The sequence below is a fragment of the Balaenoptera physalus genome, assembly GCF_965194825.1.
Source record: "Balaenoptera physalus genome assembly, chromosome: 12".
Classification (NCBI taxonomy): Eukaryota; Metazoa; Chordata; class Mammalia; order Artiodactyla; family Balaenopteridae; genus Balaenoptera; species Balaenoptera physalus.
In genome coordinates, this window is record NC_138897.1 from 55,181,204 (window position 1) to 55,200,198 (window position 18,995).

The 18,995-nt window shown below is 38.1% G+C and overlaps 1 protein-coding gene across 7 annotated transcripts in view; it reads left to right on the forward strand.

Moving 5' to 3' along the window:
- The window catches only part of ZNF521 (zinc finger protein 521), a 279,324-nt gene that overhangs the window by 19,070 nt on the left and 241,259 nt on the right, over positions 1–18,995 (forward strand). For all 7 annotated transcript variants that reach the window (XM_082417818.1, XM_082417813.1, XM_082417814.1 and 4 more), the window contains one exon: positions 11,122–11,301. Coding sequence is in view for 5 of the 7 variants with exons in the window: in XM_082417813.1 (XP_082273939.1) it covers positions 11,122–11,301 (180 nt within the window). In the remaining 2 variants the exon portion in view is untranslated. The remainder of the gene's footprint in view (positions 1–11,121; positions 11,302–18,995) is intronic.

The following is an 18,995-nucleotide window of genomic DNA, read 5'->3' on the forward strand; positions in this document are numbered from 1 at the left end:
ATTCAGGATTGAAACAACGTAAGTGGGAATATATTTCCACAAATGACTATTAATTTATAGTTACTAAGATAATGGCATACACGTTCACTTTCAGTTCTATCTGGGTAGCTCTGTAAATTGTGTATTGATTATGCTAATGGCACTGGTGTCTTTATTACTTGTCTGCAGATACATGCAGATGGAATGCACGTTTGGCAAGGTTGTCATTCTGTAGGAAAAAGATGCCTTATTAAAATCTGGTTTTTGGAGATACTGCATTAGAACTAAAGAAAAACATTAAACTCATGGAAACATAAGCAGTTCTTGTGTTCTAGGAAATGAAAAGTGCAGTTAAAAAGTTAAAAAATGATGCTCTTTTATTCCCTTTGTTTCAAATTCCTTAAGGAAAGTGTTTCAGAAATGGTACTAAATCAATAATGATCTATTTTTATAGTTTATTTTTGGTTGTGTGGGCTTTCTTGTTTTGTTTATCAGGCTGAAGGAACCTTAGACATTTAGGGTTGCCTATATTTTAAAATTTATTAGCCCAACTAGAGGAGAACAAAATGAATTTTTTCCAATTATAAATAAATTTTCTTGTATTTTGTAATAGCTCATAAGTCATAAATCACAGCCTCACTTTTTGTTCTGATCTTTCATTATACAAACATGTACCTTATTTTATAGGATTTTTCTCTTTCCTTCTTTCTTTTTCGCTGAGCCATCATGTTACCAAATAAGTTGTTTAGAAACTACTTTCTTATCTTCCTGAATGGGATCATTTCTTAGAAATGTGGGCTGTACACTTACTTGTGTGCCAGCTCGAAAGGAAAGAAAAAAAATCTTTAAAAAATGTTGTTTTAAAATTATTTTCTGCTTTATTTTAGTGACAGTTTGATCCCCAGTTTGTTTGAGAACCAGTTGGAGCTTCGGAAGGGGAAAAAGGAAAAAAATAAGCAAAGTTTTTCACGTTCCTGAGCTATATGATTCCATTTAGCGGGATAGTAATGCTCCATCCAGATCTGGTGTTTAATTCACAATCTTTAGGCAAAACCAGTTGTCCCGTCTTTCAAATATATCATTGCAATTTAGAAGAGGAACTTCCCAAATTAAAACAAAAGCAAAAACAAAGTCACTAATAAAGAGAATGGAGTGGTAATATTTGAATGATTTTTGTGAATGAGATTGGAGTTTATCATCTGGAAATTTAAAGATGAGCATTGTTACATTGCAGCAAACGGATATTTCTTGTTCAAAACAAAACTTTCTTCCTAAGCTAGTGTTTCAGTAATTGTTGACATAGGTAACTTTGTGTCCAATTAAGAAATATTGTTACAATTGGATTGGTGTTAATCTAAAATAGCTGAAGTCATAAGAACAGTTGGTAGAAGTATCAGAAAGTATGACGCCTGGAATATAAAACTTTTCTTCCCAGATTTTCTTTGGCTGGGATGGAGTAATGCTTCCTTGCTGTGCTACTATACCTGAGGCTTGTTGGTTACATTTAAAGAAGAAATAACTAGACTTTTCTCCAGATATCCAAATGCCTGAATCTTAGTTTCAAAACGTGTTTCCTTTATTGTTGTAGTTGCCCTAAGAAGCATTTTTCAAGGTACCTGGTCATTACGTGCTAAAAACTATGCATAAATCTTTTAAAAATAATTTGTTTTCTTTCAGAGTGGATTGTTAGCAGTTTTAAAATCACTTGGCTGTAGCAAATTAGACCTGTATATCTTGATATTAAAAATATTTTTATGTAATATTTTTTCTGATATAAAATGGAAGAAAGGGTCCATGAGGCTTGGCTTAATATTGAGCATAGGGATGTAGAAGTTGGTTTTGTTTGTTTGTTTGTTTTTGTAGGGAGTTAGGGACTATACTCAGATGTTATCAACAGCCCCTTCTCAGTGAGCCAGCGACGCTGAGCATGAAGGCATCAGGGTAACTGGAAGAATCAAGAGTCTCAAATCTGGCGAGAAGAAAGGTGTATCACAAAACAAAACAAAAACAACAATAAAAAGACATTGGAGAGTTCCCTGGAAACCCTTCATCTAGGGGAAAAGCAAAACAAAACCTTTGCAGGGTAATTTTTTTCTTTTTCTATTAGGTTAGATAATTTTGAGTTTGTGTCCCCATTTTAGTGTTTCCATCTCATATTTGCCCTGTTGACTTGTTATCATTTTTTGTGGTTTCTCGCACTGTTTTCTTCCACATGAAGGCTAAGCCTTTTAATGTGAATGTTCTAATGTTTTCATTTGGCTTTATATTATTGACAGTAGCGGTCTAGTGTGATTACTTTGTCTTTCAAAAAGGATCATGAACTACATGTGGAATCATGTTAACATAAACTAAGGGTTAATTTTTTTCCCCTAAAAGATGGAATAAAAGAGAGCTATTAGAATCAGTATCTGTTTTTGTTCTTAGTCAAATTTTGCATTTATGTTTCCTTGGCTTTGTGTGTGTTTGAAATAAGACGAAAGTAAAAGGAATCTCACCAAAAACCTCTTAAGTCCCAGGAAGTGTCACCGGGGCCTTTGCAAATCTCTCGCACTAGATTAAAAAGTTAGCTGGTGTGATTGTGATATTTCTGTCCAGTCTGTCTCCAGCTTTGGCTTTATTGGGATTGTGGATAAAAGGCAAAATCTGGGTGTGAAGATAGTGAAGAAAGCAAGTCATTAGCCTTGGTTGATACACCTATTTTAAAGCCGAGATAGCAAGTTCATCTCTAGGACCGGCTCCACCATGCCCGATGCCTGGCTGTCACTGAGACAGCTCCCCATTTTCTTAGGGTCACAGTCAGTCCTAAGTCCTCTGAATCCTGTTTCTGGGATGCCTCCCATGACCTCCTTTCTGCTATTGATTTAGCTTGCTCTCTTGGACTTCTTCCCTGCATTATGTCAGACCCTCCATACTGGTCTCCCTGCTTCCAGGTCTGGTCTCTTTCCAAACCGTCTTCTTAATCACCAGTGGGGCATCTCTCTAAAATGTAAATGCGATCAGTCGCTCTCCTTAAAATCCTTCAATGATTTCTCATAGCGCCAAGGTTAACATTTGAACATTTAGTTCACAGTAGTTCCTTCGTGATCTGCCCACTTTTCTAGCCTTGTCCCTGCCACTGCTCCCCTTTCTTTCCTCTCTATCCAGAGCCCTTCATTTGAGTAGCACAGAAGAGCTTGTGCTTCCTGGAAAGCATCATGTTTTGCATCTCTGCCTTTACATATGTTTCCTCTTTTTGGAGAGCCATCTTCTACTTGCCCTCAGTGCTACCCATTCTTTAAAACTTAGCCCAATTTTGCTACTCTTTGGGTAACATTTTCCTGCCCTGCACCATCTGATTTAAAAGCCTGTGGGCTGGGCTTCCCTGGTGGCACAGTGGTTAAGAGTCCGCCTGCCAAGGCAGGGGACACTTGTTCAAGCCATGGTCCAGGAAGATCTCACATGCTGCGGAGCAACTAAGCCCGTGTGCCACAACTACTGAGCCTGTGCTCTAGAGCCTGCGAGCCACAACTACTGAGCCCGCATGATACAAGTACTGAAGCCCGGGCGCCTTAGAGCCCGTGCTCCACAACAAGAGAAGCCACCACAATGAGAAGCCCATGCATCGCAACGAAGAGTAGTCCCTGCTCGCTGCAACTAGAGAAAGCCCGTGCACAGCAACAAAGACCCAATGCAGCCAAAAATAAATAAAAATAAAAATAAATAAATTTATAAAAAAAAAAAAAAGCCTGTGGGCTTTTAAAAGTCTGTGGGCTCCTCCATCCGAGCAGTTATCCCTCCTTCTGCAGTCATTGGTTTACTCATCTCTCTCTCCCCCTTCCCCAGTGCTTGCCAGCCCTTCTCATGTCATGGCACACGCAGAAAAATGATAAGTTTTGAAGGAAACACTTGGATAAATGGAGAGGCAGTTGGCCTGCAGTTTCCAGTTGTCTCAAGCTGTACGTGGCCACTTCGAGGGTGGAAAGGATCAGTATCCTTGAACACCTGAACCCGCTTTTGACCCGCTGGTTGGGAAGCTCTGCAGCAGATTGCAGGCTCCTTGGGACAAGGACCAGGTCTTAGACTTTGCATCTCGAGGGCCTTAGCCAAAGGCCTGTTACTGTGTGGGTTCTCAGAAAATGTTTGTGTACTGAAGGTGTGACAAGGCAACCACAGTCACTCAAATTGAAGGTTAAGTGACTAAGGCAGGGATCTGTTTATAAATACTCTGTATGAAAGTTGGAGTGCTAAGATGGCTTTCTTCTAAATTTCATGTTAAAGATAAAGAGGGATGAAGAAGAGGAAGGAAATTTGAGTCAGATTCTGATTGGAAGCCAAGAAACGTTTTATTTGGTTCCAAAATGTGCATGTATATTTTTTGTTTTGTGTGTGTGTGTGTGTGTGTGTGTGTGTGTGTGTGTGTGTGTGTGTGTTTTAACCTCTCCCAAGGCTAATTTCCTCCCACTCAACATCCTCCTACAAGGAATTTCATTGTAGAAAGAAGAGTGGTAATAAATTCATGTTTGGCATGTGCTCCTTCATAATAGTGCATCTGTGATATTTCTCTTTGGTCTTCAAGGATCATGATAGACCTGTAGAACAATCAAGCAAAACCACAGAAATTCTAAACTTCAACTGTGTGATTTTGTTTAACATAGAGATAATTCTTTTTGTCTGAGAAGATTTTAGAGACAAAGGAGAGAACAGTACATGAAAAGGTTTTTTGTTTTTCGTTTTGTTTTTTCCTTTTTTTCTGTAAAACAATTTAATAACTTTCACAGGATAGAGTGGTTAGAAAATAAACATTGCAGGAAAAGTAAAAAGAGCACGTTTTTATCCTTGACCACTTGAGCTCTTTGGACCTGTTGCCATCAGCCAGGTCTCAGCCTGGGAGGGCCGTCCCTGTCCTGAAGCCAAAGTTCCAGGAATGCTCATCCTTGGCCACCTCACTGATTGCTTTTGTTTTTGTTTCCTTTTGTTTGTTTACCTTTTCTTGAGAGTAGAAAAAAGTGAGGTAGCAGAGTAGCAGGTAGGTGTGGGCCAGATGGCGCGTTCCTTCATTAGAGCCTGCTGGCGATTTTATAAACAGTGGACGATTTATTTTCCCTGAATCTGTTTTCATCTTATGGGATTTCCAGTGAGAATGCATATGTAGAGCCCAGAAAGCGCAAAATAATGATCCCACCCTTTGGTTTTTGAAAAGGAGGGAGGCTCCTTATTAACTCTTGGTATCCCGAAGGTCACTTTTCCTCTGTTCTTAGAAAGTTATCAAGATACACCAGTTGATGGGATTTGAACATACTTGTAGGGGAGGAGTGCTTTCAGACATGGTTTACTCTAAATAGGAGTAGTATCTGGTTTTCTTTTTAGGTGTGGGACTTCTAAAGATGTCAGTAAACCCTAGAAGGCCAGTTGTTGTGACCACATGTGAGCTTTAAAAACATCATTCTCTAGGTCTGCGTCTTTATTCCTGTGCTGCCCCTAGGTTCTTCAGAACCATTTTTTGTTTTTTTTAGATTCCATATATATGTGTTAGCATACGGTATTTGTTTTTCTCTTTCTGACTTACTTCACTCTGTATGACAGACTCTAGGTCCATCCACCTCACTACAAATAACTCAATTTCGTTTCTTTTTATAGAGAATGGACTTGAGGACATGGTGAGGGGGAAGGGTAAGCTGGGACGAAGTGAGAGAGTGGCATGGACATATATACACTACCAAATGTAAAATAGATAGCTAGTGGGAAGCAGCTGCATAGCACAGGGAGATCAGCTCCGTGCTTTGTGACCACCTAGAGGGGTGGGAAAGGGAGGGTGGGAGGGAGACGCAAGAGGGAGGGGATATGGGGATATATGTATATGTATAGCTGATTCACTTTGTTATACAGCAAAAACTAACACAACAATGTAAAGCAATTATACTCCAATAAAGACATTAAAAAAAATCAGACAATTCATTATTATTTGCACAAGATTATTGTTAACTTGAGGTGCATCATTTGTAGTGATCTGGGGACATTTGAGTGTGGAATGCATTTGTTGAAATTATTTGTTTACTTATTCACTGTAGGGTTCCTCAAAATAAGACCTGGGTTATAGTACTCTTTTTATTTTCAGAAGATATCCTTGGAAGAAAAAACTTAGGCAGCTTTCCAAAATAACGAAAACATATTTTTACCAGTCCACTAGTAATGTAGTGTTGAGGCCACTTTTTCTTGAACATCTATTTTTTTTTTATAGTTTTAGGTAATTAAGTTCCAGGAGGTCATGGTCAACACATGTTCTTTTTTTAAGGCAGTATGCATATTTTAGCTGTTATTTTTGAACTTACTGGCACTATGTGGGTTGCTTTAAGATTGAGTAATTCATGCCATGGTTGTTTAATTTGGTGAAAAGCTGGCTATGACCAGAGAACAAACTATAAGGAAATGGTCCAGTTTTAAGTTTGTGTTTGTGTTTGACTATTTTGGGTTCATTCATCTCTTGCCAATCTTAGTTGTTAAGCAGTCTTCTTGCGTTCATATTTACATCATCCTCAGAATCCTGTGTTTCTGCCACTCTTATAAAAATGTACTGGTTTGTAAGGTAGAGCCTCACGCTTAGAGTCAACCAGGAAAAGCCTCATTTATATCTCCAGCAAGAAGGACAGAGGGCCTGGACTGCATACTCACTGCCAGAAGTTTTTATAGTAATACTTTGTATCTAGGCTCTGGCTCTTACCATTAAATGTGCTTTTTATAGAGTACCAGGTTATAAATGTAGTGCAGCTACGGCATATTAATCTTACTGCAGAGATTTAATGAGGCAGTTGTTTTGCGATGGACACTACTGGGAACAGAGAGCAGCAGAGTTTTACTTTACCACTGAGCTGCAGAAATATTCCTTGCCTGGTAATAATTATAACCACATGATCTCTTAGTTTTTCTTTCTTTTGCCAGTGCTTTTCCATGCAAAAGTGGCTTGGAAGGAGGTCCATTTCTAGGCAGTGAAATGGATTGGAAATTGGGCTGTTTTCTCAGTGGTTTGACATTTTAACTTTGATCAGGCATGGAATCCTTGTTGCACAGAGAGAAATATGTAGGATGAGTTTCAAGAATACAGATAGTCTTTGCCAGTCCACTGAGATGGCTTTTAGATATTCATTACTTTTACTTGACTTTTATATAGGTTATAAAAAGTAAATGTGGTGAAACCTCATTTTTACATGGACAGAACAGAATTTCTGCTGGTTGGCCTTAAACGGATCCCACACTTGAAATTAATTGAAGTCCATGGGTTTATAGCCTCCAACACTTTTTAGCCAGTGCAATTTTTCATTTCCCCCAAAGTTGTAATTTTATTAAACCAAGTTGTAGCAATAACAGCCCTTATGAAGAAGAGGATGAGAAGAAGGAAGGAACCACCCGCCAGGGAACATAATAAGGGGAAAAATTACACTTCTTTTAAATTTCCATTTACAAGTAACGTTAACAAAATCGGAAACAGAGAGCTGCCATTTATTTTTACAGTAATAATTGTGTCTTTTATCCGAGTCTGAACACTTTCAGTCCAGTGCATCGTAGGGACCCTTTTGAAGGGATGGGCGGGCAGGTTGGTTGGGCAGAGGTCATTTGTGACGGATGAAACGGATTTGGGTGGCCTCCTTTAGGGCAGAGGACAGAGCGGTGCCTGTGGCTGTGATGGGGTTTGTGGGGGCAGTGCAGGGGGGTGTGCGGATATCTTAAAATATTGCCCTTTGGGTGGGTTTGTAGTACAACAGTAGAGTTGGAATAACAAGCTGTCCGTCCTGCAGTGGTGTTCGGGTTGGAGCAGTGCTTACAGGGACGGACGTTGTATTTATAACTCCTTGGGCTGAAGTCAGAGGTCTGAATGGCTAGCAGAGCAGTACAGTTATTTCTTATGTCTGACTCTCAAAGGGCTTTATAAAAACTACATAACTAAGTCCATGTGCAATTATTGAAGTGTAGCCGCCTGTGGGAAAGAAATGGTTGACAGTGTCAGCTTTCTAGAATCTTCCTACCTCAACTGCCATTAGGAATGGAAACTCCTAACGCAAATGAACAGATCTTTTGTTTTGTTTTTTTTGTTTTGCTTTTTTTTGGCTGAGTTAGGTGTTTGTTGCTGTGTGTGGGCTTTCTCTAGCTGCGGCGAGCGGGGGCTGCTCCTCGTTGCGGTGCGCGGGCTTCTAGCTGCGGTGGCTTCTCTTGTTGCGGAACACGGGCTCTAGGTGCGCGGGCTTCAGTAGTTGTGGCACGTGGGCTCAGTAGTTGTGGCTCACGGGCTCTAGAGCGCAGGCTCAGTAGTTGTGGAGCACGGGCTTAGTTGCTCCGCAGCATGTGGGATCTTCCCAGACCAGGGCTCGAACCCGTGTCCCCTGCCTTGGCAGGCGGATTCTTAACCACTGCGCCACCAGGAAGGCCCAAAACACATCTTTTGAATGGGCGAGAAAGAATTCCTCCTGGATGTGGAGGTTGGCAAAAAAAAAAAATCTACTCTTAAGGAGAGAGTCTGGGTTTCCAGGACTCATTGTGCTACACCAAAGCATCATAGGCTATAATCGCACCCACCCCCCAGAGGGTCCCTCTTAAGTGGTGACCTAAAAAACAATTCGCCAGTTGGCTGGAGCTTGCATCCTGAAGTTGCAGCAGAAGTGAATAAGCTTGACTGACTTCAGCCCCTGAAGGATTCTATCTGTAAATGCAGAAGTGGAAGCAAAACCATTTTTTATTAGTCTTAAAATGACCCTCATTTTAATAACTAGCCACAGTGTCAGAAGCATGGACTGGGGTCATTCTTTAGTTGTTAAGAGCTAAAGCATCATGCAGGCTTTCCTATTTGTTTGATATTCTTGATTTGGATTCGTGTAAAGTGTCCATATCCTTGAATAATAAGGGAGGCAAGTTCTTATCATTTTCGCTGCATACTACTTAAAGTATTCGGAGTGCCTGCTTATTTAAAAACAAACAGGCCTGCAAACTTGATGCATAGCATTTAAATAATCGTATTAAAATTCAGACCTGGCAGCCACATTTCTCTGAGTGCTGTCAGTTTTATGAGAAACTGGAAACTCATGCTAAACAACTGAGTGTTCAGTGTGCACCTGCTGCCTTCCACCAAGTGTTTAACGGTGTGCGGGCCAGTTCACCATAATTGGGACAGTTATTTGTTTTCCTGAATTACTCTAATTTGGCAGTATTTTACCACTTGGTTTTAGCTTGTTGGAGCTCTTTGAACCATTACCTGTTTCTTGCGTCTGTAGCTCTAGATGAAACATTTGAAACCAGTAAAGGCAAATGTGATGGATTATACAGTGTCAGTTTTGGAAAATGTAGGCATGTAGGTGCTTTTGAATTTGGAGATGATTGGTCTGTTCCTGTTTACAGAAGAAATACCAGTAAAGGACTTTTTAGTGTACTCTTTTTTTACTCCCTCCCCTCCCTTCTTGTCATCACTAAATAATATTTACTAAACACTCACCTGGACACCGTGTTGTGCTGGGCAAGGTACAAGACAAACGAAAAAGATCGTGTGATTACTCCCCCCAGGGACGAGCAGTCTAAACCCCAGTATATTGAAATGGGTACCGCGTAGAGTGTTGAGATAATTTTCCAGACGGCAAATCAACTCAAATTACCGATTTACTTAAACACATTTTTTGGGTTTTTTTGAAAATAAACAAACAAACAAAACTACTTGCTCTTTGATTTGGGGATTCTGCTTTTGTTTTACAAACCCAAGAGATTATTATATATGTTGAGATGTAAGTTGATTTTGGTATATGTGAATCATTTGAAGGGTGGTGATATAGTTAAGTTTATTGCAGATGTGAAGAAAGGCTTTGGAACAACTGCCAGCCAACGGGGAGCACCGTGACTTGTAGAAATAGGTTGGTAGAAGCACGTGACATGCAAGGTAGCAGGAAGCACTTTCCGACAGCGGACAGTGGTGTGGTGGCACTTACTGACTTTTCTAAGAAGTCTGGGCTACTTTGATTCTGTGAATTCTGTATCGTAACATTGCAAATATTTATCCTCCCATATCTAAAAAAATTGACTACAGATAATACATTACATATTTCTTAGGTATCTGGATACAGTTCTTTTGTAACTGTTCATTGAAGACTCTATTTTGAGACATCATTTATTTCTGACTTTGGAGGACTTTTTGCTATTAGAAATGAATGTCCTGTAAGTTAAGTCACAGATTGTATTATCCTAATTTTCCCTAAAGAGGCGTCTTCTCTCCCTCTGTGCTTTCCTTCAAAGAGGAGCAGTGACACTAGAATGTTTGGGGATACTTCGCTAAAATGAGGCAAAAGACAGCGTAAAAAAAATAACAACATATTTATTGAGCTCTAAGTGAAAATATTCCATGTGTTTTGCTCTCTTATTCCCCCTCACTCTTTGTGTATCATTCTTAGGGTTAGAATGGCACTATTTTTAGTTTTCCCTCTATTTAGCTTTTTGAAACTGATAATGCCGGTTCAATTGTTGACTTGATTATAATTTGCAATTGCTCTTTGTATATTTTGTTTTATTTTTTGATGATTTTGAAAACAAGAGACATACCAGTATATTTACACTTGAATTGGTGCTTGCAAGAATGTTTTGCTATGTGGTAGAACTTATTTTGCTATTGCTGTCTAACAAATAATGGGGTAACTGTGTGTTTTGACCAGTTTATAAGTAAAGGTCAATTTTGTGCCTATGGTAATTAGCATAGCTTACTCTAGACTTTTGGCTAATTCTGGTAATTTCCTGTGAAAGAGTATATTTAGCAGAAAAGGAATTCATTCTCAAGCACAGTGGTTTTTCCCTTTGCATTGGAGACTGTTTAATTTTAAAAGTGATTTATCTCTCTCTTGTAAGCAAACAAAGGCTGTAAAAAAAATGTCAAAGTTAACCTTAAGTGTGGCAAATTATTTGAAAGAGGAGCTGGGAAAAGGGCTACATGTTGGAGGAGAAAAGGAAAAACTCCAGTCATCACGAACTGACAAATTTTAGGGGAGTCTCACTTTTGATGCTTCTGTAATAAAATCTACAATAAAGCCCTCCTAGTGCAGCTTCAAGGAAAAAGGTGTTTCTGGTTTTGGTAGCAAGATGAAGCGCTACTTTCAAAGAACCTGTCTTTAAACACCATACTTACAGTCTTGATTTTTCTTTCAGACCCCAACTGTGAACTTGAAGACAAGACTGAAGATGGAGAGGCAGGGGACTGTAAGAAGAGGCCAGAAGATGGGGAGGAGCTGGAAGACGAGGCCGTGCACAGCTGTGACAGCTGCTTCCAGGTGTTTGAGTCACTGAGCGACATCACAGAACACAAGATTAATCGATGTCAGCTGACAGGTAAACACACCTACCACTTCGCATCTTCTCGTACGTCTTCTCTATTTCTGATTTTTCCGTTTGTTTCTTGTTTTTCAGCTGACAGGTAAACAACACTTGCCACTTCTTGTCTTCTCATACTGTTCTATTTCTGATTTTTTCTGTTTGTTCCTTTTTTTTTTTCTTCACCCCCTCTTCCAGCTGTTACATTCTTCTACTTGGGTACCTAGGTCAGTCTAGAAGCGCTTAAGAAAGAATTCCAAGGTGATGGTTTACGGCAAACTCATTGTCACAGTCATCCTTAGATTTTGAATTATACCCAGATTTTAATAGCTAATGGATATGTTTTCATTTCCTTTTTTTTTTTTTAAACTACCGTGATACCATGTAGATACAGAGCCTAACATTGGGTGGCTAAAATAAAGTTTAAAAATACCTTCTGAATAAGTTTTCACAGAAGTTTAGCATGCACGAACTTATTTTAGTTTAAATATCATCTCCTCAAGAGAACTTTCACTGATTGGTCGCTCTCTGCTGAGTTTGGTGCCTTTTTTGTGTTCCTATAAAGCCTGATGCTTATTCTTGAATACCACAGTGTTCACTGCACGTGTTAACTTTTCCATCTCCCTCATTAGACTGGAAGCTCCTGGATGGCAGGAACTCTGTCTTATTCATCATTGTATTCTCTGAGTCTTGCACAGTGCCTGGCCCACAGAAGGGGCTCACTAAGGCACAGAAGCTATTCTGCTATGCATTTCACGGGAAGAATCAGATTTAAAATGACAGGAAGCATGACATGTTCAAGTTAATGGTTGGATAAAAGTAAAACTCAGTTTACCAAGTTTCTACCCTCTTTAAAAATATATCCTGCAAGAACATACTATATGAGGCTGGGTGGGACATTTTAGGTAGATATCTCTTTTTAGATTCCTGTCATTTTTCTCTTACTATTTGATACTGACACTGCTCCAGTGTGTGTGTGTGTGTGTGTGTGTGTGTGTGTGTGTGTCTGTGTGTGTGTGTGTTTGTAGATCTCTTTATCTTATTTTCCTAGCACAAATCTTTCTTCAACTAACCATGTATAGGAAATGTATTTATTAGACAAGTGGTTCTCCAACTGTTTTCCACAGAATATTGATATTTTTGTAAGATTTTAATAGGTGTTCCATTTTAAGCAGGTTTCCTGAACAGATTATTATGGAACTGTTGGATTAAATCCAGTTAAATAGGCTTCTTTATTGAAGTGCACTGTGGCTCTTCAAAAAGGGATTGCAGTGAGTAAGTTTATTAGGCCATAGACTCTCCTCTCTTTCAGAAAACCCATTATTGTTTTTTTTGGAGTATAAGTTTGAAAATCTGTGAAGCTTATATAAGCATTGCTATATACATATTTTTGTGGGGTTTGGTAACTTTTATTTTGATACAATTCCAAACTTAGAGACAAATTGCAAAAACAGTATATGTAACTCCCATCTACCACTTATCTGATTCACCAGTTGTTTACATTTTACCCTATCTGATCTGTCATTGTCTCTTCGCTAATTTTTTTTCTTAGTCATTTGAGAGAAGGTTGGAGACTTCACACCCTTCGAAATATATTCGGTGTATTTCCTAAGAACAAATACAGTCTCTTACATGGCTACGGCACACTTATCAAAATGAGGAAAGTTCACGTTTAACACATAGAATACTGTTATCTAATCCACAGCCAATATTTAAATTTCAACAGTTGTCCCAGTAATGTCCTTTAGAGGTTTTTTGTTTGTTTGTTTCATTTTCTTCTCATCTGGGATTCAGGATCATGCATAATTTTTTAATTGTCATGTCTCTTTTGTTTCCTTTCACCTGGAATGGTCTCTCATTTTTTGAGGAGTACCTGCCAGCACTTTATAAAATGCCCATCTGTAATTGGGTTTGCTTGATGTTTCCTCATGATTAAATTCAGGTTACATACTTCCATGGCAGGCACGCCGCCAAAGTGATGCTGTGCCCTTCTCAGTACATCAGATCAGGAAGTACCTGATGTTGACTATACTATACCCGTGTGGATGGGGTTAACACTGAATACTTGTCTTAGGTGGTGTCCACCAACTTTCTCCAGTGTTAAAATGTTGCTCTTTTCCCTTTCTAAATAATAAGTAATTTGTGGGAAGATGCTTTGACACTATGTAAATATTTTCATTGTCATGAAATCTCCATTTTAGCTTTATAATTTTTGTATTTATTAGTTGGCCTTCTGCCACAGTTTCCTTTCTTATTCATTCATTTATTTTTGTATTCATATCACCATGGGCTTTTGGATTTGTATTTTATTCAGTGGGTCATAATTCATTACTATCATTATTTTGATGCCCAGATTGCCTGAGATTTGGCCAGTAGGAGTCCCTTCGAATGGGATCCTGGGTCAGTTTAATGTCTCCATCATTATTTGAGGACTGACTCAGTTTCTGCTGCAAACAGATGCTCCAGGCTCATTATGTTCTAGTCCTAATCAATCTTTTGTCCAAGGAGCCCTGGTTCCTTTAAGAGGACAAAGGTATTTAGAAATCAAGATATGGGTACTGTGTATACTCATTGATAGAGGTATATCGTTGATTATAAACCGTATCAGCAGACAGAATTTAGGAAATGTATATGTGTGTTTAATATAATACATGTATAATATAACATAAAATGCACATATATACAAATATATACACATATATGTATTTTTCTCTCTCTAATAAGAACCACATGTTTCTATTGATACCTCTAATTCAATCCAACATTTGAGATACATTCTAATCTTTTTTCTTTCCATATTTATTACTATCTTCTCTAGCAGTGAGACATCTAGCTTCCATCATCCTCAATATATTTACTCATTTCCTGAGTCTAGAATACACATTAAGTAGCTTCAAAATTGCTTACTCATATCATCGTGATAAGCAGACCAACTAACTAGAGTTTAATAGTTGTTTATAGTTATTAATGTTATAGTTTATAATGTAAATTTACATACAGTGAAATTTATAGATCCTCAGTGTACACAGTTTGATAAACTTTAACAAAACACATATACCCATGTGACCCATATCCCTCTTAAGATAATTTCCTGCATCCTAGAAATTTCTCTTCTCTTGACCCCTTTCTAATCAATAATGATCCACCAGAAGTAACTAGATTTTAAGTTTTTAACTGTAGATTTGTTTTGCCTGTTCTAGAACTTCTTATAAGTACACACAGTATGTACTCCTTTTTTGCGTCTAGCTTCTTTTGTTCAGCATAGTGTCTGCAAGATTCATTCATGTTGTGTATATGAGTAATCTGGTCTTTTTTATTGCTGAGTAGTATTCCATCACATGAATGTATCATAATTTTGTTTTCCATTCTCCTATTGGTAGACATTTTGGTTATTTTTAGTTTGGTTATTGTGAATAAAGTTGTCGTGAACCTTCCTATACAGGTCTTTTTGTGGATATATGTTTTATTTCTTGAGTTAATAAGTAGGAGTAGAATTGCTGAGTCATGGGGTAGGTTATATTTAACTGTATGAAAAACTTCTGAATCTTTATCACACGTGGTTGCACCGTTTGACACTCTCACCAGCAATGTCTGAGAGTTCCAGTTGTGCGTCCTTGATAACATTTGTGTTGCCAGTCTTTTTAATTTAAGCATTCTGTTGGGTGTGTATAGGTATTCTTTGTGGATTTACTTGCATTTTCTAATTCATGTACATTTAATTGACTTCATTTAATTCATTTTTCCTCAGAATGCATAATTTTTGGAAAATCCCATTAAATGCAGTTAGTATGATTCTATTTTCAGTGGAATAGCTTTAAAGGGAAGCTTTACTTATGTGGAATCAACACTAACATTAAGGTGAAGACATGGGAACCTAACTGATATGGCCAGTATAAACTATGCCAGCAAGAAATCTTACCTTAGGTGAGAGTGGTGTATCATGTGAAAGATTAACTTTAAAATTCAATATTAAAAAAAACTTGAAGTTCTGTTTAGTGTTTACTTTTTATTGAGTTCCTGCCATGGAATTATCCTTATGTTCAGCTCTCTGAAGCAAAACAACAACAACAACAACAAAAGAAACATTATTCCTGGATAACTTTATATATTATACAATAATATATTTCTTTATATATTATACAGCTTTAATATCAGTGCAGAAAATGCTGGATTTTCAGCACATGGTATGGTGAAGATAATATCTATGGGTTAAATACTTTTTTCTTCAAAAACCTCAATCCCTAATAAAATATTTGGTTTATTTTGATCTTAAGCTTTCTAAAAGCTTAGAATCTAGTCTGTGCTCACATCATTTTATCCCACAACATTTTAAACAAAGGAAAGAAAACAGAGGCTTATTTGTGACTTAATGAAACATTTCAGGAAAGGTAAAGCTGATGGGCCTTTGTCCTCTTTATTGATGTTCAGGGTGATTTCTCGGGGAGGGTGGTAGATTGATGAGGGGAAAAGCAGAAGTGGAGGATCAGGGAGAAAGCAAAAGGGGGAGAAACAAAATCAGGAATCCTTCCCATTTGTTTAAAGTGTTAAAGTTCAAACTTGAGTTGAGTTAGCTAAGGGTACCCTTCAGTCTAATCTGGAAGAGATTAAAGACACTGGCAACATTTTAATTAAAAAAGTAATATGATGCTTTTACCTTCTTCCTTGATTAAAACCTTTTACTCTAAGTTAGGAGGTCCGACTTTTCCAAATTTAGTTTCCTGCTGCTTGAGTTTACTCTTTTTCTTGGTGCTTCTTCTTTTTTCTGGTGGACAAAATGCTAGTTTAGCAAAGTAGGATATTTCTAGTTGTTTTCTTTTTCCCTTTTAGTTTTACTCTTTTTTGTTTTTTTCTTTTTTTTTTTCTGTCTTTTAACTTCATCTAGCCCCATTTGTATCTTTGCTAATTTTCCTTTGATTCCTGTCCTTGTTTCAAGACTCTTAATCTCCTTGTTGTCCTTATATCTCCCCTTCTTTTCTCTCTGGCTATTTTATGGTCTCTTGCTGTTTTCTGAACTTTCTTCTTTGCTCCTTGTGGCTTCCCTTCTGTGAATCTTGAAGTCTTTACTTACATGTGTCGTCCTATCCATCTAGACCAGAGCCTGTAAACCTTTTGGTGAACAATTTGTATGAAGAAAGAGGGAACTCCTAGTAGTGTATAGAAAGGTTAACTATAGAGTAGAATTAGGAGAGAAAAGTCTTAAAACTTGCTGATTTGCAAAATAACAGAAAACGGAGGTATTCTGTGGTCTGACACCTATGGAAGTCAGTCAGGGTAGTTTTGTTGAAACCACCCTGAACTGGTAAAAACCCTGCCCTGAGATTCCCATCCTTAACTGAGTGCTTTCTTGGTAACTTGAGATCTGTTCTTTGGTGACTCTCATACCCAAGGGTGAGCTGCCAAGGTGAAAACTGACTCACTCCAAACTGAAAGTTTTGAAATCCTGGTATAGTCATGCCAAGTGAGCCTAGACTAGTCCTGGCCTTAGGAGATGAAGGTCAAATATGGACCAAGATGATCAATTTTATTTTATTTTAGTTTGGCTGTGCCACGCAGCATGTGGGATCTTAACTTCCCTGACCAGGGATTGAACCCGTGCCCCCTGCATTGGAAGGGCAAGTCTTAACCACTGGACCGCCAGGGAAGTCCCAAGGTGATCAATTTTAGACTCAGATTTGAAAGTCAGCTCAGGGATCAAGTATGCCCCAGGTCAGTTCGTGAGTAGGAACCGGTGACCTGGACTGAACTCACAGCAGATCCAGCATCGGCCCAGAGATCTAGGGGGTCACACACACAGTTAATGGAGTTCATCACTGAGGGGAATTCTGGAAGGTGGGCACTGTTCTGGAGAAGCATCCTGACCTAGGAAGCAGCAGAACAGTCCCTAAGGATAACGAGGTACAGGGTGGCCCTCTTCTTTGTCTCTCAGGGCAGCTGTCCTCTAGTGTGTAATCCAACATGTGTGAGTAAATTATATACCATCCCTGCTTGAAGGAATAAGGGGAAAGGGGAAAAAAAAAATTAAATCCCGCTCTTCAGTTGTAGCAGTAGATGCAAACCACCTGTCTTGCCCCAGCCGTGCTGTCTTTTTCCCGGAGGCTCAGAAGGGAGGGAAATCAACACTCTAATGCTGTTGGGACTCTCTGATGCAGAAGACAGATTATCAAAATATATATTTAAAGAAGGAAAAGCACAGAGAGCCTCTCATTTTACTAATCCACAAACCCTATCATTTCTTGCCATTTCCCTCAGGGAGTAGGGAGGGCTGGAAGCCAGAGGGGTCTCATCACACTTCTCAACAAAGATTTAATAGCAGGGTGCTATGGGGAAGGCTGAGATTTCGGAGACTTTATTATGCTTACAAAACTGAGTAAGAACTAGCATTGTAAATCATCAAAACTAAGCTACACTTAACAGGATAAATGTGTAAAGTACATTTGGTAATACTGTACGCTTGTTGTTCTGAGTCATTTTTCTCTTCTCTCCTGCTAATTTGCAAACTTGAGTTGTCTGTTAAGTGTTCTTTCACATCATTAATGTGAATTGCCTGGGTGTAAATGCAGAAAAACTAAACAGCATTGTATTAGTTCTTAACCCTCTGGCCCACTATACTGTTGGTAAGATGAGTAGGTCGAGGTGTGTGTGACAGCGAGGCTGTTGTAGTTTGGGGGAAAATATTTGTAGATCAGATTTATAAAACCCTAACCATATTTGTGGCTCCTTTACAAATATTGATACTGTATGGGTTCACATTTTTGAAGAAAAGGAACTGAACCAATGATTAGACACTGCATCAGTATAAAATAGTATGTTCATTTAATTTGATTTTGAAAGTTATGAGACTCCCTGGAAACTTCACACAGATTTTGTGAACTGAACACTTTTAGACATCTGGATTTTTTTTTTTTTTGACTAAAGAAGGTAAAGAAAAAGTGAAAGTGATTGAACATGTGTTATATGGTTGTGGGAAATTAAAGACTGGTTGGTTCCACTTGACAATCAAGTACCCTAACAGCGAGTTCTGTTGGCAGTGGGAGTAAGGAAAATGAGTGTTTTATGGAATGAAGCATCATTTTCACAGAAGCATATTGAAACTGTTTTCAGAAATATTTTTTCTGTTTTCCTTTTCAAAGCATTAGTTGAAATACATTACATGAAATAAATGTGATATTTTAACACTTTAGTTTATATTAATTAGGTTCAAGGCATTATGCCTTTGATTTGCATATTTCTACATTAATTTCTATATTAATTCATTATTCATGCTTTGTTATTAATCATTTATATATAAATTAATTACCTATTTCTATATTAATTAGGGTGAAGGCACTGTACATTTTATTTTCTTATGTCCCTCTGTTTTGATCAATTTCTTGTTTCCTACCCAAAATATTTTCTTAGTGTTTTTAGCCTACTTCATTCTTCAAATCCCCCTAAGCCCCCAAAATGCAATTTCGTGGCCTCCACTGATTCCATTCCCCAGCCCCTTCTCCACATGCTTCTTCTTTTTCAGACCAGTGGTTTCCAAACTTTTTTGATTAAAAAAATATAGGCTGCATCTTCATAATACGTACTTATCAATATATTACATAGATGCACATATGATACAACACTCAAAAAATAGAAATTGAAAAATGAGGTGAAGATGAAATAAATAGGTGTAAAAAATAAATTTATGTTGTTTTGAAGTTCTGGTCTAGATTCATTTATTTTGA